This window comes from Ambystoma mexicanum, chromosome 1q, assembly GCF_040938575.1.
Source record: "Ambystoma mexicanum isolate Mex_15411 chromosome 1q, UKY_AmexF1_1, whole genome shotgun sequence".
Taxonomy (NCBI): Eukaryota; Metazoa; Chordata; class Amphibia; order Caudata; family Ambystomatidae; genus Ambystoma; species Ambystoma mexicanum.
The window spans coordinates 706,948,346-706,974,929 of record NC_090922.1 but is presented as its reverse complement, the minus strand read 5'-3'; the positions used below and the strand labels follow the sequence as shown (position 1 = coordinate 706,974,929).

Below are 26,584 nucleotides of genomic sequence, written 5' to 3'. Positions count from 1 at the left end.
AAGTAAGGTTTCTGTATTTTTAGTGAAGTGATCCACTGAAAAAGCTTTGGGATTTGGCTGTAATGTGTGTTTTGATTTTGACACCAAGTGACTGCATTGTGCTACTCTGTCCTGCTATTCCTGTCTTGCGCCTGCCTCTCTACTGCTTCCCCCTCCCCTCTGCTCTTCTCTCAATCCCTCCCCTCAACCCTCTTCTCTCCCCTCTTCGCCCTCCTCCACATCACCTATGGTGCTCTCTGTTTCCCGTATCTTATCTAACTGCTTCTCCATTGACTATCCCTCCCTTCTCAATAAGTCTGGTAGGAAGAAGTTCAAAAAGGATATCTTGACTTCACACCCTGGTCTCCCTTTCGTTGACACCTACACCAGTGCTTCCTCCAGACAAACCCTCACCGACATCCTCTTTGTCGTTCCTTCGCCTGATCTTTGGACTCCTCACATGGTCTCTGTGCTCTCTCCTTTCTATTCTTCTCCCATGAATGGTGGCACCTGGTGGGAGGCCCTCCTGGACCACTGCCACTCCTCTAAGGTAATCATTAATGTCTACCAGAATGGCACTGCCCTGGTCCAAGGACCTCAGGCCAACCTTCTCCTCTTTGATAGACGTTTCCAGCGCCTCATCAACTTCCTTCCGTCTCCTGCTGTGCCCTCTCTCTCCCCTCTGGATTCCTTGCCTCCCACCTTTGCCTCCTCCTTGGCTACCTTGCCCTTCCCTCCTCTTTCCTCCTCTCCCCGTCCCAGGCTCCTTCTACACCTCCACAGGGCGTACCTCCAATTTGGACCCCTCCCCGGAAGTCTTTCAAAGCTGGCAACCTTCTCTATATTGCCACGCTCAGCTGTCAAACACTCCTCTGACATCTGCCATCTACTGGAAGAGCTCAACCTTGATGTCATTGGTCTCACCGAGACATTGTTAATGGCCAGCTCTGTCATGAGCTGTGACACTCTCCTCCCTGATGGCTACAAGATCCTCTCCACACCCAGATCCAACCGTTCCGGTGGGGGTGTAGCCTTGATCTTACCAGAGTGAATTCCTGCCTCTGTGATTCCAACGCAGGCCTACTGCTCCTTCTAATGCCTTTTTTCTCTCTCCCGGCCACTCTCGAAATCATTGCTCCTATCTATCAGCCACCTGGTCAGACTACATCCTTCCTCTCATAGTGGGCTGACCTCTCCATCTCCTTCTTGGCCTCGACCACTCAACTCCTCCTTCTTGGAGACTTCAATATCCACCTGGATGCTTCCTGTCCATCTTCTGTAATCTTTCGCAACCTCTGCGACTCTCCCTCTCTTTCTATTCTTCCCTCTGGTCTGACTCACTCTTCTGGGAACACTCTGGATGTTCTCATCTCCTCTGACCTCCCCCTCTCTAACCCTCTGAGCACTCCTGTCTCATGGAGCGATCACTTTCTCCTTTCCTCCATTCGCTCCCTCTCTATACCACAGGCCAAGTCTGCTCCAGCACTGCCACCTACCTTCTCGGTCATTCAGCCCATGCAGGATTTGTCAGTTGAGGATTTCACTTCCACTTTCTCTCGCTCTCCTCCACCTCTGGCTGACTCTCATCTTGACACTGCCCTTGCCTGGCTCCTCTCTGCTATCTCTGATTCTCTCGATTTTCTTGCCCCTGTTATGAGGATCCGCTTGAAGCCCAAAGCCAAGTGCAACTCTTGGTACGACTGTGACCTAATCACCCTTAAAGGCAAGTGTAGGGTGGCTGAGAGAAAATGGCAGGCATCATGTACATCCTCCGACAAACTGGCCTGCCGCCTGCTCCAAAGGCAATACCGGTTTTCTGTCTGCACTAAGAAGAGAGCCCACATCCAAGCCTGCGTCTATGCGGCATCCAACAACTCAGCCAAACTCTTTAAAATATGCAAGGAGCTAGCCAATCCTGCTGCAGTCTCTCCCTTGCCAAGCCCTCTGCATGGCCCTGGCCTCTCATTTCATCTCTAAAACTCAGGACATCCTGTCCACCCTCTCGTCCTCTCCTCCTCCTACCTCTTCTCTCTCTGCTACCTTCAGTCAACCTGCGCCTGCCTCTACTCCCTCTTTCTCTTTCTTTCCTCTGTTCTCCCCAGGCGAGATTTCCAGACAAGTCTGATCTATGAAAGTCTCGTCAAAACAGGCTCTGCCCTGTTTGTCCAAAACCATCAACGATCATATTGACACCCTCTCTCCTGCCCTGGCCGACATCTGCAACCACTCCTTCATCTCTGGAGCCTTCCCATCCCCTAAATTCACCCTTGTGCACCCTCTTCTCAAGAAACTCAAAAAACACACAGCCGACCCCTCCTGCCCAGCTATCGCCCAATCTCTATCACTCCTTTCCTGGGCAAACCCCTGGAAAAGCTGGCCATCTCCCAGCTTAATCTTTTCACTAATTCTGTCGGCTGTCTCCATGACCATCAGTCTGGCTTCAGAGAAGCCAGAAGCATGGAAACTGCTCTCTTGAAGATCCGTGAAGTACTACTCTCCAACCTTGATTCTAATTTCCCCTCTGTCACATTCCTACTCGATCTCTCTTCTGCCTTTGACATGGTCAACCATGCCATCCTGCTCAACTGCCTCTGTGATAACCTGAGTATCACTGATCAGGCCCTGGTCGACCTCCTTCCTCTCCAACCGACCCTCCCAGGTCCAACTTGGGTCCTTCCTTTCCTCTATCTCACTCTCCACTTGTGGTGTTCTCCAGGGGTCTAACCTCTCTCCCTGGCTTTTCAACCAATACCTGGCACGCCTCGCCCACCGCATTGTTGCTCTCTGCTCTAATTTTCAGTGCTATGCGGATGACACTGAGCTCATTTTCAGGCACCCCTCTGTCACCTCTTCTCCCTCTCTCATCTCAGACTGTCTGTCTGCAATCCAGGATCGTGTGCCGCCAACGACATCTGCCTTAATGCTAGTAAGACGGAGATCCTCCTCGTCAGTTCCCCTGTACCTTCCTTTACTGTCACTCTATGGACAGCCTCCCTTGGCCCTCTCTCTGCTCCCACCTGTAAGGCTAAGAACCTCATGGACATCTTCGACTCCACGCTTTCCTTTTCTCTACACATCGCTGACGTCTCTAAGAAGTCAAACTACCAACTGCACCTCCTCAGAGGTATTTCATCTTTCCTCTCCTTCCCCCAGAAGCTCACTGTCTCTGGAACTCTGGTTCTCCCCAGGCAGGACTACTGCAACAGCCTCTTTCTAAATCTGCCTGCTACTACTCTCTGCCCTCTGCAACTCATCCAGAACAGTACTGTAAGACTTATCCTTGGCTTCAAGCCCTGGGATCATATCTCGCCAGCCCTGAAATCTCTTCATTGGCTCCCAGTGGCTGCAAGGATTAAGTTCAAGACCCTTTGCATTGTCCACAAGGCCTTCTGGGGACTAGGTCCGCATTACCTTCAACTCTCCCTTCAGAAATCCCTTCCCACTCTAGCTCTTCACTCCTCAACCTCCAACTCCCTTAGGGCTAGTCGCTTCTCCAAGCAACGAATTGGTGGTAGATCTCTTTCTTCGGCTGGGGCCTCCCTCTGGAACAGCCTCCCTGCCTCTCTTAAACTTGAGGAGAACCATCTTCGGTTCAGGAAGCACCTCAAGACCTTCCTCTTTGATTCTACCTTCTCTCTTCCTCTCCCCTGCTGATCTTTGTCTGTTTCTGCATTGGGCAACTGGCTACGCTCTGATTTCAGGCCCAGATCCTGGCCCATGCAACCGCATACCTTCACTGCCTCCTGGCAACCCTTGCACAAGGTCTGTATCTGCAATTCTACAGTCCCCTTCCTGCACTTATTAGACACTGTTTGTATGTGCCTCATTATTGCACTTGCCACCAGCTGGCCGCACTACCTGTTGTTGTTTAGATCATGTGTTCAGCACTTTCCACTCCCCCACTGCCCCTTGCACTTTCCCCCTTTCCTCTCCCCTGCACTTGCGCATTCTCTATGTCACTGGGCCTAGTAAGATCCTTGTTTTGTCCTCCCTTGTAACTCTCCCTTGCCTCATCGTGACCTGAAACACTTGTGTATGGGCGCAATATAAATAAAATATCATTTCATATCATATATCATATATTTATTGCCAACCATGGTCATATATGGTTTTCATTTTACACTACAAATTATTGACAATCTTCAGGTGAGATGAACAAAGGATGAGCTAACATGCCAGAAAATCTACATATTGATCATGGGTGTTCATAACCGTCCAAGCTCTTCAGGATTATGGACAACCATGTATGCTCATTGCACCCTTCAAGCCACAGTGCCTGCTGGGGTGGCATTCCCAGGCATTAGGTGCTCAGAAAGCCCGATTGATTTAATGGCCCACAGCAAAGTGGGAGGGGGGCATAAAGGTGGGTTTTGGGCACCTAATACACAAGAATGCCGTCCTGGTAGTTGCTAAAACCTTTAGTACACAGAGGGCAGGCTATAGTTGTGCTTCAGAAAGGTGCCCCCAAGATCTACCAGTTCCTCTCAACTTGAATTCACGTAGAGGAGGATTCCATCGCAATATCTTGGTCGTAATTTGTGAAGTGGGAAGACTATGAAATTCCAGGTACTAATCTTGCAGAGTTTTGTGCAAAGCACCTGGATGCACGTGGGAGTCTTCGTAAGCCTAGTGACAAAATACCTAGAGGAGGACCAAAAGAAACAAAAACACTGACATGACCACAAGGCCTGCACACAAACGTTTGAAGTCAGAGAGGAAATAATGGTCCTGATGCCCAACCATAAAAACAATCTTCTCAACCAGTGGCATGGTCCCTACAAAATACATTAATCCATAAACCTCCCTGCTAGAGCCCTTTGTTCTTCTAGCTGCCACTCTCTGTGGATCAGATGCTTTTCGAAGCAGAGAGGGAGGTAGATCTCTCGCGTCCCCAGGTGCCTCCCTCTGGAATGGCATCCCTGCCCATCTCAGACTTGAGCCAGATGGCCTCAAGTTCTGGACCCTCCTTTTGTCCTCCTCCTTCTCTCTTCCCCTCCCTAGCTAATGCCCCCTATGCCTCTTTTTGACTGGCTGCCTGGTTCTGTCAGATTCTTACAGAGCACCAGGCCCTCTTTGGCCAGTTTATCCATGCACTTGGTGTCCCTGGATCCCCCCTAACTCGCACTGCCCTTCGTTGTCCCCTCCCCTGCACTTTACTGCTGGGTCTGTACCCCATTCAGCCCTTCCAGCCTCGTTCTCGCACTTAGCATGGGGACCTCGTTCCCCTACACTCTGTGCTTCCCCCTGGCACTTGTTCACCTGGCCTTCTCTTGCCACATGCATAACCTATGCGCCCTCTGCCCTTACCGGCACTTCCCCTCTGCCCGCACTTTCTTGTCACTGCACTTACACGATCCGAATGACACAAGGCCTAGTAGGACTGTTTTTGTTTCTTTATCCCTGTCCACCTCACCACCTCTCTTGCCTTGTTGCACCTTGAAATACCTTTTGCTGTATGGGTGCATTATAAATACCCAATAAATAAATAAATATTAGATTCCACCAACCAGAATCAGAGCGTGAATCCCAGATATACTATGAAAAACTTGCTGAAGGTCTAGATATAGTGATGAAAAAGAAAAGTCCAGTGCCTATATCAATAATAAAGAAAAGGCCCAAAGAGAGAAACAGTGTCATCCATAATAACGTGAGGGGACACTAAGGTAAATACCCAAAAACCTTTTTGCTAACTTCCCAAAATTCTTACTGCAAAAGAGACAGTTAAGTCATGTATAAGATCAGAAAAGAATACACCAAGGACCGTATTATTGCAAAAAAGTCTCCTGCTTGATCTTACTGAAGGCGAAAGGTGCAGACGCCAAGAGGGCCGGAAGCTACCTGATGCCAGGTAATATCTGTGACACAAATGGTGATTTGTTGAATGGGAGCGTTGGAAATCAAGGCAGGCTGTAGTACCAGCTCACCCTGGAGCAAATCCAAAACCCCAGAGCAGGTTGGCCTGGGTTGCAGTGACCTGCACTAACAAGAATGCAAGCCATGAACAGGGGAGGAGAAGGAAAGCCTGCAGACATACAGAGGGCTACTGAGTGGCAGGGTCTTGTAAAAGAGGTCCACAGAGATGGAGAGGTCCAAGGAGAAAGGCTGCTGATCTGGAGAGAAAGAAAAGCACAGAGTACATTTTAAGTATGAGCTGAAGCGAGATAGCACCCTTTTGGTCAGGAAACACTGTGATGTGACCCAGCTGCATACTGGAGCGCTAAGTCCACGTTGCCAGAGCAAAGTGATGAAACTGCAAGCTGAGAATCCGCTGCATGTAAGGACACTGAGCCCAAATTCCTACAGCAAAATGAAGACACTACATGCTGACAACACGCTGCATTCAGGCATTTTAAGCACAAGTTCTGATATCTAAAATATAGAAACAGCACATTGAAAACCTTCTGCATACTGGGGCACTGAATACAAGTTCTCAGAGTGGACTGCATAAACTACTCACTGAGAAGCTACTACAGCCACAGCCGGGAGGATAGCTCAGGATACCTGAAGGGCAACGAGTTTGTCTTGGAAGCAAGACAATGCACAGCAACACAGCTTCGAATCCCGGGCTCACTCTTAAAAACCATCTCCAATATTAAGCTCGTTATAAAATAACAATTATAATTACAGCATGAGGCACTGCCATACCGATTTAAAGAAACAAAAACACCTGATCTGATATACACTGATCCACTGTTCCCAGAAGAGTCTTAGGTCCCAGAGGGAACCGAAAAAAAACAGGATGAGTTGCTGAGTCCAAGCTCCGGAAACATTGGCTGGGCTACTGGTGCACGTGGCAACACTGACTTCAGTTACCCAGCATGAACTCAAACGGTCTAGACACACTCGCCCACACTTACTGCCTATGGGAGACCTGAGACAGACCCTGACCAGCCATTACCCACTTAGAGACTGGAGCCAATTTCCCAAGCTCCTCAACCTCACCAACTTCCAGCTCGAAGCGTTGAAACCTTACTCCAGCAGCCTGTCATTCTAGAATGTGCCCGCTCCTCACGGCACAGAATGGCTGAGACAGATGTGCCCACTGCTCTGGCTTTTCATCTCATGCACAATCAAATGTAAGGGCTTGACTTTTGGCAGAATGGGACTTATTTTTTTTTATGAAACGGGAAATGTTCAAGGGTGACACATTCTATTGCTTTACCTTAAAGAGCCCTAATATCAATATCATACTATAGAGAGCCTTATTTCCTTCCCAAGAAGCACTGCTCTGGAATATGCTACCTTTACATCTTTATTTTATATATTTTTATTTTTTATTTTTATTGGCACATACTTTGAAACCAAACCTTTACCATAAAAACAATTACATAATTCCTCCCCGGGTGTGAAAAAGACATCTTTAACTTAAAAAATAATTAAACAATTAACGTTTATAAAGAGAATCAGAATCAATTTTGTTTTAAAAAGCACGCCCTCTAACCATGGCAGAGCATTGTCCAACATATTTCGCTTAATAAAAACTCTCCATTGCAACCGCCCAATTCTTTCAGAAGGTCCCCTAAATTACAGATCGTGCTTCAAGGCCCTCTAGGAGTTCAAAGACGATCTTTAGGAATAATGTACACATAGTATATTTCAAAGTATGAAAAACGCTCAGAAAATATAGTGATTCCTGATGTTTGATATGGATGTATAGCCGTCTTCTTGCGGCCACTGGCCTATGTGCGCATCCTCTCAATCTTTCTCTTGTCCCCACTGTCCATTAGTGACTCTTGTAAAAGTGGCTGGAATAAACGCGGCATGATCGGTACCTGCTATGCCGTGCTGCAGCCAGTCACACCAGGTCTCAAAAGTGTCTAAATTGTTTCTCCTGCTGACCCCTAGAAGGTGCACCCACTATATGCTACTGCGCCACAGAATACATCGCAATTCCTGCAGGAGCGGGCATTGCACAAAGGAGCCGAAACTTGCATTTTGCTCACCTCGGCACTACAATCTTTGGTGATGGCTCATCCGAAAGCAACGTTTGAGAATACACTGTGAGAATCAAAGCAGGGTCAATTCACTCTATCTGGACATGCACAGAAGTTCTGACCCAGTCACAAAAAATTAGGGATCTGCAACCGCTTGATGTTTTGTACTATAAATCCTATCAGCCCTAGCCAGCACAGTCAATGGAGAGGGATCATGGGATTTGCAGTTCAAAACTTCTGGAGTGCCGCAGGTTGCAGACCCCTCTCCTAGAGGTCAACCAAGCTACCTGGAGAACAACTTGCTTCTCCACTTATGTTGCTAGCCTGCGCTCAAGACTTAAACTGCCACAAAAGCAGAAAAATGCAGGAAATGCACAAGCGCCATTAAAGCGGAGTTAAGAGCTATACAACTAAAGGCTCAGACAAAGGGAATTATAACAACAGTAAACCTTTTAACTTAGCAACACTGAAGAGTATGAGATCAAACTACATACCATGTTAAGAGATTTAAAAATGTAGGCATGAGGAAATAAAATACGCAGTTTATTTGTAAACTCGGAAACTCTTCTAAAAGCTTTATTTTGAAAGGGACGTTAAATGAAACAGAGGTGTTAAAAACGAGCAGAGACAAACTCTCTCTGTGTTTTTGCACATCCAGGGCATTTCAATATGGATCCCCTGGATGAAGCCAGGCATTAAGCGGGAAATTCGCTCTCTGCATTTCCCAACTCTGTGGAGAGAACCTGTCAGCATCACATTGAGAACCAGGCAGAGAGGCTCAAATCCATATGGCTTCTAGGCACCATGTTGTGTAGACAAAGGACATTGGGATTGCATAAGGACTCCGGAAATGACTTCCACCATGTTTGTACATGGCGGCCACCATTACCCATCACCAGGGCCGGCCTAAGAAGCTGCAGCAAAGCAAAAATTTGGTGACCCCCTCCCCATGGGGTCGCCACATTTTTCAATAGGCATGGCAGGCGCCGTATTGTTATTAAATGCGCTCCGCTCTCAGAGCGGAGCACATTTAATTTCAATAGGGCACCTGCCGCACCTTCTCCCACCACACCAGATCGGGGGAGACCTTGAAAGGCTCCCAGAGCTGGCGTGGCAAGGGTCTAATATTAGTGCGCCCTGGGTCGGCCGCCCGGCCCTAAGGCCGGCTCTGCTCATCGCTGCTGTGCATACATGCGTTTTCCAACTGGGACAGATAATGGAACAGGAAACCGGGGGAACGCCGGATTACATGGCCATTCTTTATCAGTTTTAATATTCAGTGGAGCAGACCACAAAGACGGAGCTGGATGTGGCCAAGTGCGCTCCATTAGCTATTACATCCTCATCAAATTGAGGCTGCAAGTGTCTTCTTGTGTTTTTAAGGAGGAATGCAATAAAGGAATAGACTAGGCCACGAGGCAACCTGGTGCGACTTAGATTTGAAGTTGTTCCTGTGTGCAAAATGACCACAAGACCATGAAGAATTTTTTGAGCCTTGCCCACTACCATGGAGCTTTAAGATGTACTTAAGCAGTGGTGTTACGGCTTTACGTTGAAGGAACAAGCTCCAGGTGACAAAAGGCACCGGTGGAGGTAAACATGTTGTATACTGTCATAGGATCAACATAATCGGTTTCCCAATAAATTCCTTCCCACGTAGATTTCTAGATCAAAGTTTAATCAAACAATAGGTGAACAAATAGCATTCCATAAATGAAGCTTTGCTTTGCATCTCCCCTTGGTGGCATACGATGGAGAAGAGGAAGCTGCAGCAGAAATAGCCCCTCCCCCCACACCCCACAGAGACCAATGCAGGGTACGTGTGGCTGGAGGGACAGGTTTCCTCAGCAATTTCCTATGAGGGTAATGAGTGAGTCTTGGCACAGAATGACTGTATCTTGAGTTGATTTCAATCACACCAAATGTAATTTAGATGTTTGAACGGAAAATGGGCCAACAGAAGGATGTTGTGTGGTCAATTCTGGAAACATGTACATGTCATTAATGTGGACTTATTGGCTGAACCGTCAGAATTAAAATAAAAACAATTCGCTTTGAATTCCCTTAATATTTCTACAAAACATAGATTTTCTTGGAGTTCCGAAAAAATTGAAACATGGGGCCTCATTACGACTTTGGAGGTAGCCATAGCGCTAATAGCGCCATGGTTGCCTCCAAAATCGTGTCCGGTTCGGTCTGGTGAAGTGGGGACTTACCGGGACATTCCGACCTAGGCGGACCCAGTAAGTCCCCCTTCCAAATGCCATTCCCATTTGAGCCCCATAGGGCTCAATGGGAACGGGAAAGGCGCTAATAACGGGGCCGCTAATATCGGGCCCGTTATTAGCTCCAAGGTCCCTTAACGGGTCCCGTAAAGAACGTGTAATCAGACCACACGTCCATTACAGTTCCCGCTAAGGGACCTCGGAATTGGCAGTAAGGGATTAACGGCACCTGTCTCCTTAACGGTGCCCGGTATCCCTTACGTCCCACCTTGTAATGAGGCCCATGGTTTCATGTTCCAATTACATCTCGGCGAATGTTTGGAAAAGCACCTTTGGACACCGGAAGTTGCATACCCTTCCGCGGACTCTTTTATATTCAGTTACAAACGTGGACATCAGGTGGTCCTAATAGTAACACCTGAAAAAAGTGGTCAAAGCCAGTTGCAGTGGGCATTTCCAGTAGAGTCCCATCCTTCTAAACAAAAACCCTTAATTTTGGTTAATATCACTGTGCCAGAATCGGCAATTTTCTTTTGTAACTGCAATTTTTCTAATTACCAACTTAATTACACGATACAGTTGAAATAGAGATGCATAAGACACACTTTGGTTAGATTGCAGTTTTTAATACAGCAATCCGTATCAAGCATGTGTGGTATAGCTGCAAAGAGGTACACACCACTAATTAGCTCCAGGTTCTAACTGTGCAGTCAGCTTCATGGCAGTCAATACATTAATGTATGGACTTTTCTCTCCCTGCATATTTCCTTTTTACTGACCCATACCCTGTTTCATTAGATCAAGTGCTTAGAGCATGCAGTTGGAAGCCCGATCACCTTAAAAGCGATCTGCAATCTTTGTATATTTCCATACCTCAATTCCCATTGCTAACACAATGTACAACTGTCACTAATATGATCTTGTTATTTGATAGATGAGTGTTTAGGACCCCACCCTTGATTGTAACAAACAATGTTTAATTCAAGCAAAAACATGTCTTTCCTTACCAGTCATTTCACTGCTTCTGGGCTCCGCCCTTTCCGCCTCTTCCAGGAACCTCCTGTGGTTGGAAAAAATTGGAGATGATATCAGATCTTCACACCTGAACCCTTTATCAGCTTTTATGCTAAATCTCCATTGTGGACAAGGTGGGGGTGCGGGTACAAAATGGTAGCCTGTCTTAGTCTTTCATGGATGCCCTCACACTGGGGACCCTTAAACATTGCAACATCAGCCTCGCGCAACATCAGCCTCGTGCAACATCAGCCTCGGTTCAACCCTCATGCAGTTCAGAAACGAAATCAAGTCTCTCCTCTTCAAGGAGCCCTTTTATAAGTAGCCACAAGCCAACTCAGCCCCGAAACCCCACAGATTACCGACATCTATAGCCCAAACCCCTGTTTCACCCACACCCTCTTTCAGCACTCTCACATGTTCCCCAAAAAATGCAAACACTAATTATTCTCTGCTACCTAGTAGTATGCCGGTAATAAACGCGGTGTTTAACCATCTATTAGAAGCCGGTAGACCGTCCAAATATGCAGTGCTCTGTTGCTTCCCGTAGCTGCATTCACACTCAGCAAATACTCGAAATAAAATAAAATAAATGATATACATCCAATGTCCATGTAAAATCTTCGCGGAACATATCCTTGCTACAAAATTTTAAAGTATTCATTGCTACCCCCATAGTCCAATAGACGCATTGTTTTTAGCTCAAAGAATCCGAGTGAATGAGCCCGACCGCTTCTGCATCTGCGTGGCCAGACCGATTCCCCTCCCAATCTGATGATTCACTGCACGCAGGAGCAATAGGCCTAGGATCCCAGGCAGATCCCCCGTTGAGTTACCTTTCACACCTGCGTGAGGTGAATTTGGAGCACTTACTGCTGACACATGAGCATGCCCTCAGGAGAGACCTGCAAAAGTGGCAACCACGAATAACATGGTGAACGCCACTGCACCGCTGATTCTACTGGTTGTGCTTGTTTCCTTGATTTATTCCTTCAGGGATTTTTTTCACTGACGGCCCGTTCGTCAACATATCGTATTTGAGATACGGTGTCTAATCTTCAAGTGTATCCACGGCCTGGCTACCCTGTACTTTATGTGCAAGATTCAGTCTTACCAGCCCGCTAGACCTCAGTGATCGCAGGACCAACCTGGTCCTTCCATCGGTCCATTGTCAAACTAGAGAAGATAGACGGTTCTTCGTACTAGGATTATGCTTATGTAGCCACCTCCCCCTTGAACTTCGCCTGATTGAATTGCTCAACATATTTCAGAAAAAATAAATGAGTTTCCTTGTCAATAAGTGTTTCCCTCGCTCTATTCGTTTAAGATCATGTCACTTCATCTGCGCCCAAATGCAGGACTCCCTGTCTGGTAGGTACTCTCTCTCAAATAGGTACATTCTACACTGTGTGTAGCAAGGATTGGGAGTGCTCAACATTATTTGGAGTGTAAGAAGCATTGTTTAGAGTGCGAGTACAATCTGAACCCCCAAAGTGTGAAGGCAACTGAATATGAGACAAAGGTAGTGATGTTCACATTATAACTGCGAAACCTTTCATCATCATCTTTTCATTATGTCAGTGTAAGACAATCACAATACAGTAAGCCAATAATTAATGGGGAGAGGGAAAGAACAGTAGACCACACAAGGAGAACATTAAGCACATTTAAAAAATGTCTTCGAAAAACATTAGGTAAAATGCTAACACTCAAAAGAAAATGTGTTACACTCCACAATTATCCAGATGGAACTTGGCAAGTATTGCTGGGTTTGCTTTTACATCAGGAGACTTCCAAGGCAGAGGTCACTGGTCATTCCTTACAATAAGAAATAGTAGGTGGGGGGCGTGGCCTGGCAGCCATGGGGTAGGCTACTTCCTCACTGAGCTCCGTGATCCGACAACAGATCCTGGAGAGCGCGAGCTGCCTGCCAGATGCAATTGGCATTAAATTAACACAGAGGGTGTATGAAGGCACATGGAGCAATATGTGAGCGCCCGCGAGCTGATAGACCCACGCGTACGGTCGAATTGATACTCTGTTGCTGAGCCTGCAGTGGATACCAGCGAGAGCATCAAAGGCAAGATGGCGGCGTGGCCGGAGCACAGAGACCCATGAGGACTCGATCAGATGGGACGAAACAGGCAGCCCGCTGAAATGTAGCAAGACATCAGAGGACAGCGAATGGGTGCCGCGCTATAATTCATAAACATATAAACGTAAATATACACACGTTTCAGTCGGCTAGAATGCGACTGGAGAGCGACAGCGCGAGGCTGGGAATGCGCGGGGACCGCAGGTGACAAGAAGCTGCAGGCGATAGAACACGAGCGGGCAGAACAGCGGCCCCGACTTCCACAGGCACCCGGCAAGTAGGAGCGCCCTCGCCACAGGGGAAGGAGGCCAGCATCTGGGCGAGTAGAGCGGTCTAGGAGGCGAAGATACCCGCCAGCATAGTGGAGTGCGCAGCCCAGGGTGTGCGAATACACATGTGACCGCTGCTAATGTAAATATAAAATAACACCCGCTTTGAAATGCTGAGCAGGCGCCAGGCACCGCCCACGAAAAACGTGGGCTACAAAATCACTGCCGGGGGACAGGCACTGGGGATGTAAACATGAACATTCGTGGAGCGGCAGCTGCATCGGATCGTGAAATCAAAGGAGACACAGCGCTGGAGCCGCGGCAGGTAGCCACATGCATCAGAATACATGCGCAACGTCCAGCCAGCAAATAAGGAGAAGAGGGCAGATGGAAGATAGGAACGGATGGCCCCTTCCACAAAGTGAACAGATTACGTGGAGAGCGGAGTGATGCGAGGCTCCTTCTACTCTGGGCTGCTGGAAAATGTGAAAGTGCTGGGCAAGTGTCTTTAGGACATGCACATGGGCTATTGACAGGTAGTGGCCTATAAGGGGTATACCACTGGCACACCAGGCGACAGATGAGCTGGAGGCGAAGAAGCCACAATGACAGGGTGCCCCCCCTGTAAGACTGGCGAGAACGCCAATAACTAACACAGAGGGTGGGGGCATGCAGGGCCCCCCCCCTGGGATGCTGAGGAAGAGCAAATTGCCGGACGAGTGTCTCTGCGCTACGCAATCTGGTCACCAGTCAGAAGGGGCCAGTGTGTAACATACCAAAGGGAGATAAATGTGCTGGAAGACGAAGAGGGCACATTAAGACTTATTAGCGGACTGGGGATGAGAGAACAGCTGCAGCAAGGGGGATATTAGGTGGGGACAAACGCCCGAGAGCATACTAAGGTCCCAACAACCACAACACAGAAATAAGGCCTGTCGAAACTTGCACTGGGGAGCATAAGAACTTACCTCACGGGTGAGACACACATGGCAAGCGGCAACAGCCATCCCCGACAAGAAAAGGCCTTGGGGCAGGAACGCAGTGGAACAATGTCCGGGAAGAGCGGCAAAGCTAAGAGCAAACAACCCACGATGGACATTTTTGCGAAGTCCCAACAAACCCCTACCACCCCAGCACAAGGGACAGCGAATGCGCCCTTGGAAACAGTTGCCCCTCATGAGGACAGCGCCATTCTAGCAGCCATAGCAGATCTGAACTCCAAGTGGGGTAAAACGATGGCGGACATGAGAACGGCACTTGAGAACAAAATAGATGTCGTGGGGATCGAAGTGAATTTGTTGAGACAAGATGTGAGGGCCCTTGCAGAAAGAACAAGCAAACTAGAAAGTGCGGTGAAGGTCAACACGGACACTGGAGAGAGCAACGCAAAAGAGGTCCATATTCTGAAACAACAGGTGGCGAACCTAGAGAGCAGAGCAGAGGAGGCCGAAGGCCAGGCGAGGCACAACAATGTCAGGGTGGTTGGACTGCCGGAGGGAGAGGAAGGACAAGACCCTACGGCGTACATGGAAAACATGTTGTTGCAAGAGATAGGAGCCGGTGAGCTGTCACAGGGATTTGCGGTTGAGCGAGCCCACAGAGCATTGGTGAAAGGGCCGCAACCCGGGGCTCCGCCTAGGGCAATAATAGCGAAAATTCTGAATTACAAGGACCGCAAGAAGATATTAGAATTTTTTCGGATAGGAGGGACGATAGAGAGAGGACCGGTGACCTTCTCAGCATATCCGGACTACATCATGCTGGTGCAGAGACAACGGTATAGCTATGTGGCGGTCAAGAGAAGACTATGCGCCGCTGGACACAAATACATGCTCCTATACCCGGCTCGGCTCAAAATTGTCTACAAGAATAAGGTGCTGTTTGTCGACACCCCGGAGGAGGCAGCAAAGTGGCTGGATGCCCATGGCTGTCCGGATCGAGATGAGGAGCAGGCACAACAAGAATGCGATAAGTGACTGTTATGCTGCATAAGGAGGGAGGGGAGTTGGCAATTGGAAAAGAGTAATTGTGTGAGATGGTATAGTGATTTAAGAACTTCAGTTGCACTAAGGGTATTTTGGACATATTGGACTTGAATATAACCAGTGAAAAGTTAAATGTTAGATGGGCAGTGCAGATGGCGCTCAGTCTAATAAAATAAGTCAGAGCTATTTGTAGGAGAAGGCTCACCCCCAAGTAGTAGAATAGTTAGGTCACCACTAGGGTGACGATTCCCCGTTGAGCTGCTGGTACGGCCTAGGTCAGAAAGGGGCTAGATGCGGGTGCGCCTGAGATCCAGGAATGGAGCTGGGCAAAAGTTGGGTATGGGTGGGGGGTAGGGGAGTGCAGTGAAAGTTGGGGTAGGGGTAATGGGGGGCAGGGGGAAAGTTGAAGTTGTTGAAATGGTTTGGAGTTGGGGTCAGGTGGGAGGGGGGGACAGTTGGATGGGGACTGGGGAGTTGGGTGTGTTTTTTGTTAAGGATACGAGCTTATATGGACTGAGATGGAAGTGGGATCTGGACTGCACCGAGGGGAGGGGAAGGGGGACTCTAATGAGCCATGGGGGACCTTAAAATAATTACGTGGAATGTCAGGGGGCTCAATAGTTATCTTAAGAGGAACAAGGTTATGTTGTATCTGCGCAGACAGAAGATAGATATTGCACTGTTGCAAGAGACTCACCTGGCACGGGAAAAGATGGAGATGGTAGCCAAGAAATGGAAAGGGGTTGTGGTGGGCTCGACATATTCTGCTTATGCTAGAGGAGTGCTCACCTGGGTGGCGCCGCATGTCCCATTTCAACTGTTGCAGGAAAAGGCAGAAACGGGTGGGAGGATCATACTGAGGGGATTGGTGGAGAATAGGGAGATAGGCATTGTAAATACATACACCCCCAATCAAAATACTGCAGCATATTTCAGAACTCCGTGTACTAACCTTAGCATGTGTATGGGGAGTGCAGTGATCTGGGGGGGACTTCAACTGTGTATTAAAGCCCAGAATGGATAGGTCAGATGGAAAGATTGACAGACCCACCCCAGCGGCTAAAGCATTGCAGACACTACTAGATGACTTTGTTCTGGCAGATGTGTGGAGAACAAGACCCCCCCAAGATAGGCAGTACTCGCACTATTCCGCCCTGCAGCAGTTGCATACGGGTTGCATACGAGGCTGGACTATGTCTTCAGAACGATAACGAGAGAAGATGGTAGCGTAGCTGACACCCAAGAGGGAGTTAATCAAGAGTTTGCAGATTATTACAGGTTGTTATATGGAGACAAGGAGGGTAGTAGTCATGAGGAGATAATAGAAACGCTGGGGGATATAGGACTGCCCACGATAAGTGCTGAAGAAAGAGAAGAGCTAGACGCACCAATTACTTTGGAGGAGTTGGGAGAAGTGGTGAGGCAGCTGCCTACCAGTAAGACCCCAGGGGCGGACGGGATCCCAAGTGAATTTTATAAAGCATATAGAGAGGAAGTGCTCCCCCCAATGTTAGAAATGTTAAATGAAGCATTTGAGGTGTGACGTCTGCCGGAGTCACTCAGAGAGGTGATTATAATACCGCTTCCCAAACCCAACAAGCCTGGGCATAGCTGTGGATCCCACAGACCTTTGTCGATGTTGAACCAAGACAGCAAGATACTGACAGCTGTCTTGGCAAACAGGCTGTGGAGAGTTATTGGCAAACTAATACACCCCGACCAGACAGGCTATGTCCCGAATAGGAATATAACACATAATCATAGGAGACTCGAATGGGGGAGTAAGAATGATGGTGAAATGGCAATTGTGTCCTTGGACGCAGTAAAGGCTTTCGATTCGGTCAAGTGGCCTTGGCTGCTGGCGGCCCTAGCAGGCTATGGTATGGGGCCTGGATACATAAGGTGGGCAAAGATGCTATATAGTGATCCGCTGGCCAGGGTCAAAACGGGATCAGTGATATCTGAAAGATGGCAACTTAGTAGAGGCACCAGACAGGGGTGCCCATGGTCCCCAATGCTCTATATACTGGTCCTGGAACACGTAGCAATATACCTTAGACAACAATACGATACCATTGGTATTGAGATAGGAGGGGAGCGACACTTGATCTCCTTATATGCAGATGACAATTCTGCTGTACTTGAGGCACCCGGAGGAAAATCTCCAGTACATCCTGGAAGTGATGGAAAGATATGCAGGGTTGTCTGGTATAGCGGTGAATCCTCAAAAATCCAGCATTTTCCCGCTAGGCAGTTACAATGGAATCCCGGTGGGACGGTTGCCGGTGTACAAACACCATGGGCAGTTGATACTTTCCAGTATCTTGGGATAGATGTGTACCACACAGTGGAAGAAGAGCACAGACACAATACTGAGGTAGCCATTCAGAAAATTGAGGCAGTTCTGGATGAAGTTACCCTTAGCAATGATGGGAAGAGGGGCAATGCTTAAGATGGTGGTCCTACCTAGGCTCCTGCATTATTTTGGGAATATTCCATACATGATACCCAAGAAGTTCTTTACTAGACTGAACAGCGTGTGTAGGGATTTCTTGTGGCATGGTACCCGGAATAGGGTGGCACTATGGAAACTGCAGAATTTTTATGAAAAAGGGGGGATAAAACTGCCTAATTATGAGGTTTACTATGTAGCGAGCCAGCTGCAATACGTTGCCAAGTGGCTCTTGTTGTGATGCTATTCTTTAGAGCAGGCAGCCTTCCTGTCTGAAATGTATTTGTAAGGACCACATGATGCATCATCCCTATGTGATGTCATAGATTGTTGATTGCTGCATCTCTTGTATGTGTTCTAATGTTGTCAGTTGGAGAAAAGTTCCTGAAGGGAAAGGAGCCTCTGAGTGCTGGGGGTCTTCTTCCCTCTTGAGAATCCATAATAAATACTTATATACAACTTACCTGCCTTCCCACGCCTCTTCATAACAATGGCGACGAGGATGGGATGTGAGGCCATTGGAGCCAGGTGATGAGAAGACCCCCGGCTACCAGCCGCATCCGCTCCGCTTCGTTCGGCGTTGAGCGACGGCTTGCGATCAGCTGTTCGCATCGCTCCCGAGGTCCGCTCTGCCTGTGACTGGCATCGAGTGACCCTAAGCAGGAGTTTCCTTCCCCGTGTGCAGCGTGGACATCTGCGCTGCGGAAGTGAAAGGAAACGGGCCCGGTCCCGCCTGATGTCCGTGGGCTGCTCCGCTGTGCCCGCGTCATTCCTGGAGGGGCCGTCCTGGAGGAGTGACTGATCCAGACGTGAGAGGTACAGTCCTGGAAAGGCCGCTCCGCTTCCCCGTAGCGTCGAGCGGCCAATGAACTGCTCCAAAGCGACGTTCGGCGGCGATTGGCGTTCCCACGACCCCACAAGTAAGTGTTGTTTGTGTACCTGCGCCGTTCTCCTACAGACCCTTGCGGGCCCCCCTTTTGCCGGCATCGTCCGTTCAATAAGCCGAGGATCTACGAGAGGGAGTTACGATGTGAGGCCGGCTCTGGATACCGTACTGCACGTAATAGAGGGGGGAAGCGGACCGAACTGAGGCATTGAACTCCAACTACCGTATGGCACTTAATAGAGGGAGAAGCCAATCGGAGTGGAAATAATGAAGATTCCATAATTTACCGCAAGGAGTCTGATGGAGGGAAAAGCAAATTGAGGAGGAGGACTGCATCCTATGTGAAGTTGCTACCTGACGTGCAGAAAAAGAATAAAGGGGCATGCAGAATATTCTCTGTGGCATCCACGCAATTTGAATCTGTTGTGCAAGCGACATTCTGCAAGCATCAGTGCTGTTTAGGGACTCCCTACCTCTTGTTCAGTTGGATTGGTGCATGCCACGCTTGGAGGAAGACATCTGAAGCACTGAATCTAAATAAAAACTATAAAGGTGTTCCACACTGTGGAAGAGGGGTGATATCTGCCGTCCCACACATTAAGTGATGGCAGCCTTACCTGGCATATCAGGCCCACCCATTTTTATGCCTACCCCAGAGGCGGCAAAGATTGCTTGGCCTCAATGGCGCAAGGGCTTTATGCACTACATGAAAGCTGCCGGGGGAACAGCTTATTCCAGCGAGAGGAAGATGGCATTATTGCTACATTTTCTAGGCTATGAAGGTCAGAGGATTTTTGAAACTCTTCCTCATCTAGTAGGGGATGGAAGTGGTGATGACTTAAATGAGTTCGAGTTGGCCTTGCTGAAACTTGATAAGCATTTCAACCCCAAAAGGAGCACGATTTTGGAACGATACAATTTCCGCATGCGCATACAAGCAAATGGTGAATCTGTTGAGGACTATGTAACTGCGCTGCGAAATCTGGCCCTAACTTGTAAGTTTCAAGGAAGCTTCTATGAACACATCCGAGATCAGTTCATGACGCATTGTCGATCGAAAAAGATTCAGGAGGAACTGTGGCTGAAGGATGAACCGAATTTAGATGAAGTGTTAGAATTGGCCAAACGTGGGGAGCATTCCCTGGCATGCGTAGCCAAGCTCTCCAGAGCCGAAGGGGGAGATTCTAAAGAAAATAAGCCGGAGGTATTGAATGTGGGGGAGGGGAAGAACAAAAGGAGAGGAAGAAACAAACAGACAGGCAGGAGTAATCCGGAAGAAAAGAGGAATCAAGAATCTATGCAGAGAAGCGAAAAGAAATAGGTTAAAAAGGACGAGAGATTGTGTTATCGGTGCGCCAGTGCGACACATTTCGCGTCTTCTGTGATATGTCCGGGGCGGAAGGTCGTATGCACCAAGTGCAAAAGAAGAAGACATTTTGCAACATGCTGCAAGAACTACCAATTTGGTCAAACAGGCCAAAGAAAGGTCCTCTATGTAAATGAAGAAGAAGATGGGAGGTCATCAGAAGACGACGTTGTGATGCCATTGCAAAATGTTATTGTTAATACAGTCAATGTTGTTACTAATGGTGGAAACTCGGACGATTGTGAGCGTCCCTATGCTGTGTTGACAGTGAATGGGTGTAAGGTGTCGATGATGGCTGACTCAGGATCGAAGATAACTCTGGTGTCCAGAAGTGCATTTGAGTGTGAAATGAAAGGGGTAGTGTCAACATTGTCAGAACCCGACATAAGTCCAGGTGGATACAACCAAGATAGAATCGATTTGTTGGGTTATGTGTGGAGCAAGTTTGAATTTAAGGGACGCAGTTGTGATGGCAAAGTGTATGTTACCAAGAAGGGACAATCCTTGTTGGGATGGAGAGAGCAAAAGAATGTAGGGATCAGACTTGATCCCAACCACCCAGAGCAGGTATTACAAGTATCCGATATATCCCCGACTTACAGCAGGTATCTGTCAGAGCATGGGAAAGTATTCGATGAGACTTTGGGAAGAGTAAAAGGGTTCCAACACCAGATAGTATTGAAAAGAGGCAGTATCCCCGTCGTGGCAAAACTCAGGCCAGTACCTTTTGCTTTACGGGACAGCGTGAAGAAAGAATTACAGAAATTGTTGAAGTCAGGTGTGATCGAGAGAGCCGGGGGGGTAGAATGGGTCTCCCCAGTGGTGATTATAAAGAAAAGTTCAGGTGATCTAAGACTATGCATAGATATGCGCGAGTTAAACAAGTGTGTGTTGGTGGACAGGCACCCTCTGCCCAACCTGGGCGAGTTGTTAACCATGGTGGGTGGGGGGAAGTATTTCTCTAAACTGGACATGATGTCAGCCTATCATCAGGTAGAATTGGAGGAGGCATGTAGAAAAGTCACGGCGTTTGTGACGCATGAAGGTGTGTTCCAATTTAGGAGAATGCCTTTTGGGTTGGCGTCTGCATCTTCAGTGTTTCAGAAAATCATGGATCGTCTGTTGAAAGGAGTGAAGGGCGTGTTTTGTTTTCAAGATGATGTGTTGGTGAGTGGTGTGACATTGGAAGAGCATGACAGAAATTTATGTAAGGTATTGAGAATATTTGAGGAGAGAGGTATCACATTGAGAGGAGAGAAGTGCAAATTTGCGGTGACAAAAGTGGACTATCTGGGTCACGAAGTGTCGGGGGATGGAATTAAGCCCAAGGAAGACATGGTAAATGCTATAAAGGGTATTGAGAAGCCAAATAGCAAGAGTGAGCTGCGCTCTTTCCTGGGTATGACGGAATTTTATCAAAAATTTGTGGTAAACTATGCTGATAAGGTACAGGAAATGAGAAAGATCCTGAGAAAAGGTGCTGATTTTGTGTGGAATAGTCAATGTGATATGGAATTTAATAAGTTAAAGGAAGACATAAATATGGCTCATCCGTTAGGATGTTTTGACACAAGGAAGCCATCTATTATCACGGTGGATGCTAGTGAAAGTGGTCTAGGAGCTGTCTTATCTCAGAAGCAAGAAGACGGATCTGAAGAGGTGATAGCTCATGCTTCAAGGGGCCTGAAGGGTGCAGAGTTGAGGTATTCTGTTCTCGAAAAAGGGATGTTTTTGGGCTGTGGAACGGTTCCGAAATTTTGTGTGGGGGGTAGAGTTTGTGATACATACGGATCATAAACCCCTAAAAGCTATTTTTGAAAATAAAGGCCTTGACAAGGTTTCCCGCAGAGTGGCAGGTTGGGTCACGAGGATGCAGACACACTGTTTTAGAATGGAAGTCATACCCGGAAAGGAAAATCTATTGGCAGACAGTTTGTCGAGGGTGAGGGTAGTAGACCCCGAAGTTGTGGAAAGGGAGGAAATGGAATTAGTGTTTGTTAACACTGACAGTATTGTATCCAAACAGGAGTGGTTGGATGAGATGAAAAGAGATGATATCATAAATAGAGTAATCCCATATGCTGTATCTGCGGTATGGCCTAATAAATTGGAATTGGCAGAGGGTGTGAAGCCGTATTGGGAAGTGAAGGATGAATTATCGGTCAATGATGATATTTTGTTCAGATGGGGTAGGGCAGTGGTCCCGATTGGTTTGAGAAAGAAGGTGATAGATCTGGCGCTTAGTGGTCACATTGGAGTTACCAAAACCAAGGGAGTGCTAAGAGAAGATTATTGATGGCCGGGTTTTGATAAGGAGATAGAAAATTGTTTGGCTAATTGTCAGTTTTGTGTTAAGAGTGGAAAGGGATTGGTAGCCAAGAAACAGCCATTGGTGGATGTAGGTCTCCCATCAAGGATATGGAGTGATCTTGCCATGGACATACTAGGTCCCGTGGAATTAGGTTATGGTTGTGGAAAATACATTGTTTTGGTTGTAGATTTGTTTTCCAGATGGTTGGATTTTAAGATTGTAAGAGACATCACTGGAGAGAGTATGATAAAAGTGTTGCAGGAATTTTTTGCAAATGAAGGGTTGCCCGAAAGAGTATTGACGGACAACGGTCCCCAGTTTATAGGGGGAAGCTTCACCAATTATCTAAGGAAGTGTGGAGTTGGTCACAAAAAGACTTCATTGTATCATCCTGAGTCAAATGGAGTGGTTGAAAGGATGAACAGATGTGTGATGGAGAGTATACGTATGGGAGAGGAGTGTGGTTTGGATAAGTTAGCCACGATACAAAACAGGATGTGGGCTTTGAGGATGGCGCCACACTCTACAACCGGTTTGTGCCCATTTGAGCTCATGAGGGGCAGGAAGCCGTATTCCATGGCGTGTCCACCATTGCTTGGTAGGAGTAGGGAGACGGATCTGGTTGTGGATGAGGTGAGGAAGTCATTGGGGAAGAAGAAGTCAAAATGGGTCATGCGTGAAAACTTGAGAAGAGGAAGGAAAGAGTTACGGGTGGAGTGTGGAGATTGGGTCAGGATAAAGAAGGGTTTCATCAAGAAGAAGGGGGACTCTCTTTATTCGGATCCTGTCAGAGTTGTGGCAGTAATGAAGGGGGCTGTACGCGTAGCTGGAGGGCAAGTGTGGAATAAAGATAGAATTGCAACTGTGAAAAAGGTCATGTGTGAGATGGGAGTCGGAGAAAGAGTTAAAGTTAAGTTGTATGTAGATTATCGTTTAGTTGAAAATAATTTTAGTGAAATGATAATTGTGAGTTAAAAAAAAAAAGGGGAAGATGTGTTGTGATGCTATTCTTTAGAGCAGGCAGCCTTCCTGTCTGAAATGTATTTGTAAGGACCACATGATGCATCATCCCTATGTGATGTCATAGAATGTTGATTGCTGCATCTCTTGTATGTGTTCTAATGTTGTCAGTTGGAGAAAAGTTCCTGAAGGGAAAGGAGCCTCTGAGTGCTGGGGGTCTTCTTCCCTCTTGAGAATCCATAATAAATACTTATATACAACTTACCTGCCTTCCCACGCCTCTTCATAACAGCTCTCAGATGAACAGACCCCCGAATCCAGGTTGTTTGGACAGGACTGTGCCCCGTTTTACTTAAGAGAGATGATCTGGCTGCCCAAGGCAGAAATGGAAGGGCGCCCTAAGATGATGATGTTGGGGTGGAAGATGTGGCATCGAGCATGCCAGATGATGGGGAACCCCTTCCCATGCTCCCCGCAGGTGCCACTAGTCGCACTGACGTGGGGAGATAGGCAGCTGAGGATGACAATTAGGAACCACGGAGAGTCGGTGGGGCTAGTGACGATGGGAGATATCTGGCAAGAGGGGACCATCACAGATTTTGAAGTGCTGGGGGAGGAAATGGGATTACATGCGGGCCAGTATATCACGTATCATAGAATGGTGCAGATAATTAGGAGAACATGGCCCGAAACGGTACTGGAGGAAGAACCAGATGCTAGCATAGAAACAATTTATGACATAACGGAGGGAGGGCACGAGATCTCTAGACTATACGAGATGATAATGTCCAAGGTTGGAAAGGAATTAACACAACTAAGACTAGACTGGGAAGAGGAAGTAGGAACCTCGATAGAGGATGGGATGTGGGAGCGTGCCCTGGGGTACCACAAGAAGGTGTCCGGAAATGCTAGACTAAAACAGATACAACTATATATTACGCACAGGGCATATATGACACCCCAGAGGATATCTAGGTTTAAAAATGCTGGAAGACAAGCATGTCCCAAATGTGATGAAGAAAAGGCTGGCATTGTACACATGTTTTGATCATGCCCAGTAATTGAGCGTTTCTGGGGTGAAGTAGTAAAGACACTAGCGGAAAAAGGGGTCACGATTGTTATTGATACAGCTTGGGCATGCTTGCTGGGGGGTTCCCCAGATCGCAGAAACTTAAGCATGTGAGCAAATTGAAAGATCTAGCATATGTGCTCGCAAAAAAAAGAATTGCCATGGGATGGAAGACATGTCACAGGCCACGGGTGGAGGTGTGGTGGGGGGAGTTGCAGAAATGGGCCGAGGCCTAACCATGGTATGGCAGGAGGCGAGCAATGTAGGGGGAGAGGGGGAGGCGGGAACCCTGATGGCATGGAAATCATTAATAGCGGAATACAGAAAGCGTGGAATAAATAGGCTCGTAAAGGAGGGTGGGATAAGGGGAGCAGTGACTAAAATTAAGCAATGTACAATGGAACTGTTGATATTTATACTGCGTGTTTGGTTTGTATTGTTTTTGTTTTGTTTGAATAAATCAATAAAAATTGTTTAAAAAAAAAGAAATAGTAGGTGCATGTTCATTTAGTAAACTTGACTAAAAGAGAAAAACAATGAGAAATTGGGAATATCCCTTTTATAGGAACTTTAAAAACGAAATCAGAAGTACTGTGGAAGGTTCACTTTTCTACAGCCAACTCCAAAAGTCATGTCCATGAACAAATCATCAACAGAAAAGGTTTGATCTCTTCTAAAGTCTTAGGAGTGGATCAGGTGTGGCCCTACTTTATTGTGCAGCCATTTTTTTTCATGGCACCTGTGGCCACCCTTAGGGCGAGTCCCGCCATTTGTTGTTACCGAGATTGATCGTATCCTCAGTTCCATCATCTTCTCTTCTTTGATTTGCTCCATTTGGATCATCAGACTAAGGCCCTGCAATGCTGCAGCCATATCAATCCGTCCCTATCTGAAGGTCCTTTTGAATTCTGTCAGAGTATTACGGCCCTTTTAATGTTCTTCAAAGTGCTTCAGTAGGACCTTGACAGATCCGAACATCATGGATCTGACTTTGTAAGGTGAATAGCCCCTCAAAGTGTCTTTGCAATTGAATAATGATAATATCACCATTTATATAGCTCCTGCAGGATGTCTTCCGCGTATAAGAACGTTAATCTCATATGTGCTGGTACAACCTAATTTATCAACCGCACAAGGACAAAGAGCTGAGTCTGCTCTGTAGGAATATTACTAGCTTTATCATGTTTTTTCAAATTTCATAGCATTCACTTTTCAGCTGCTTCGCAATGTACCCAAAACTTTCACTATAGCTTATGTTTACCAAGCAGATTTGTATTTTTTTCCTAGAGTCAATTTGAAAACCCACCAGTTGAAAACCATAAAAATATTCAAAGTGGATATGTGGAGCGGAAAACTCCTCTGCCTGCAATTCTGCTTGGGCTACTAGATCTGAAGTATTTCATTTTTTCCCAGCAGGATAGCTCAGCGGCAACGTGCTTGGAAGCAAGATGACACGAAGCAACACAGGTTCAATCCCCGGGTCCGTGCTTAGAAACCTCTGGGTATTAAGCGCGTTATAAATAACCTATCATATCATATCATACCCTTGTGCTGTTTATCTGTGCGGGATGTTATCTGTATCCTCACTTCTTTCGGCATTGAGAGGCTTCAAAGGGGTTTGTGGGTTCAGTTGTCATTGTGTGCCTACTTTGCTTATTTGCATAGCCCTGTGACCTAGGTTTATCCCTTTTCGCCTGTGATATTTGTGCTGCATCTTGAAGACTGTCCTTGTAGTTTATTGCTTCATTTTGTCTTTCCTTGTAAGCCATATAATGCCTGATATGTATACCCCACCTTTCAGCAGGCCCAGTTCCGCCATATGCAGGGGTAACACTTGAAGAGAGATGGTGCTTACACAATATTCCTGGGGAGGGAAAGCAAAGGACACTGCTTATTGAAGGACTCCTTGAGATAATCTCTTGAAATAATGCCCTCAGACAAATCCTTCGTCCTCTTACTATTTACCAAAATGGTTGGAAAGGGATTCATTGTGCTTCTGTAGTTAACATCCCAACAGTTTTGCTACAAGAGGTCCTTTG

At 47.2% G+C, this 26,584-nt stretch overlaps 1 protein-coding gene across 4 annotated transcripts in view; it reads right to left on the bottom strand.

Annotated features, from left to right (window-relative positions):
* Nucleotides 1-26,584, bottom strand: part of PDE4DIP (phosphodiesterase 4D interacting protein) — a 1,465,918-nt gene that overhangs the window by 1,205,328 nt on the left and 234,006 nt on the right. For all 4 annotated transcript variants that reach the window (XM_069641322.1, XM_069641325.1, XM_069641324.1 and 1 more), the window contains exon 2: nt 11,146-11,198. In XM_069641322.1, coding sequence (XP_069497423.1) covers nt 11,146-11,198 — 53 coding nt within the window. The remainder of the gene's footprint in view (nt 1-11,145; nt 11,199-26,584) is intronic.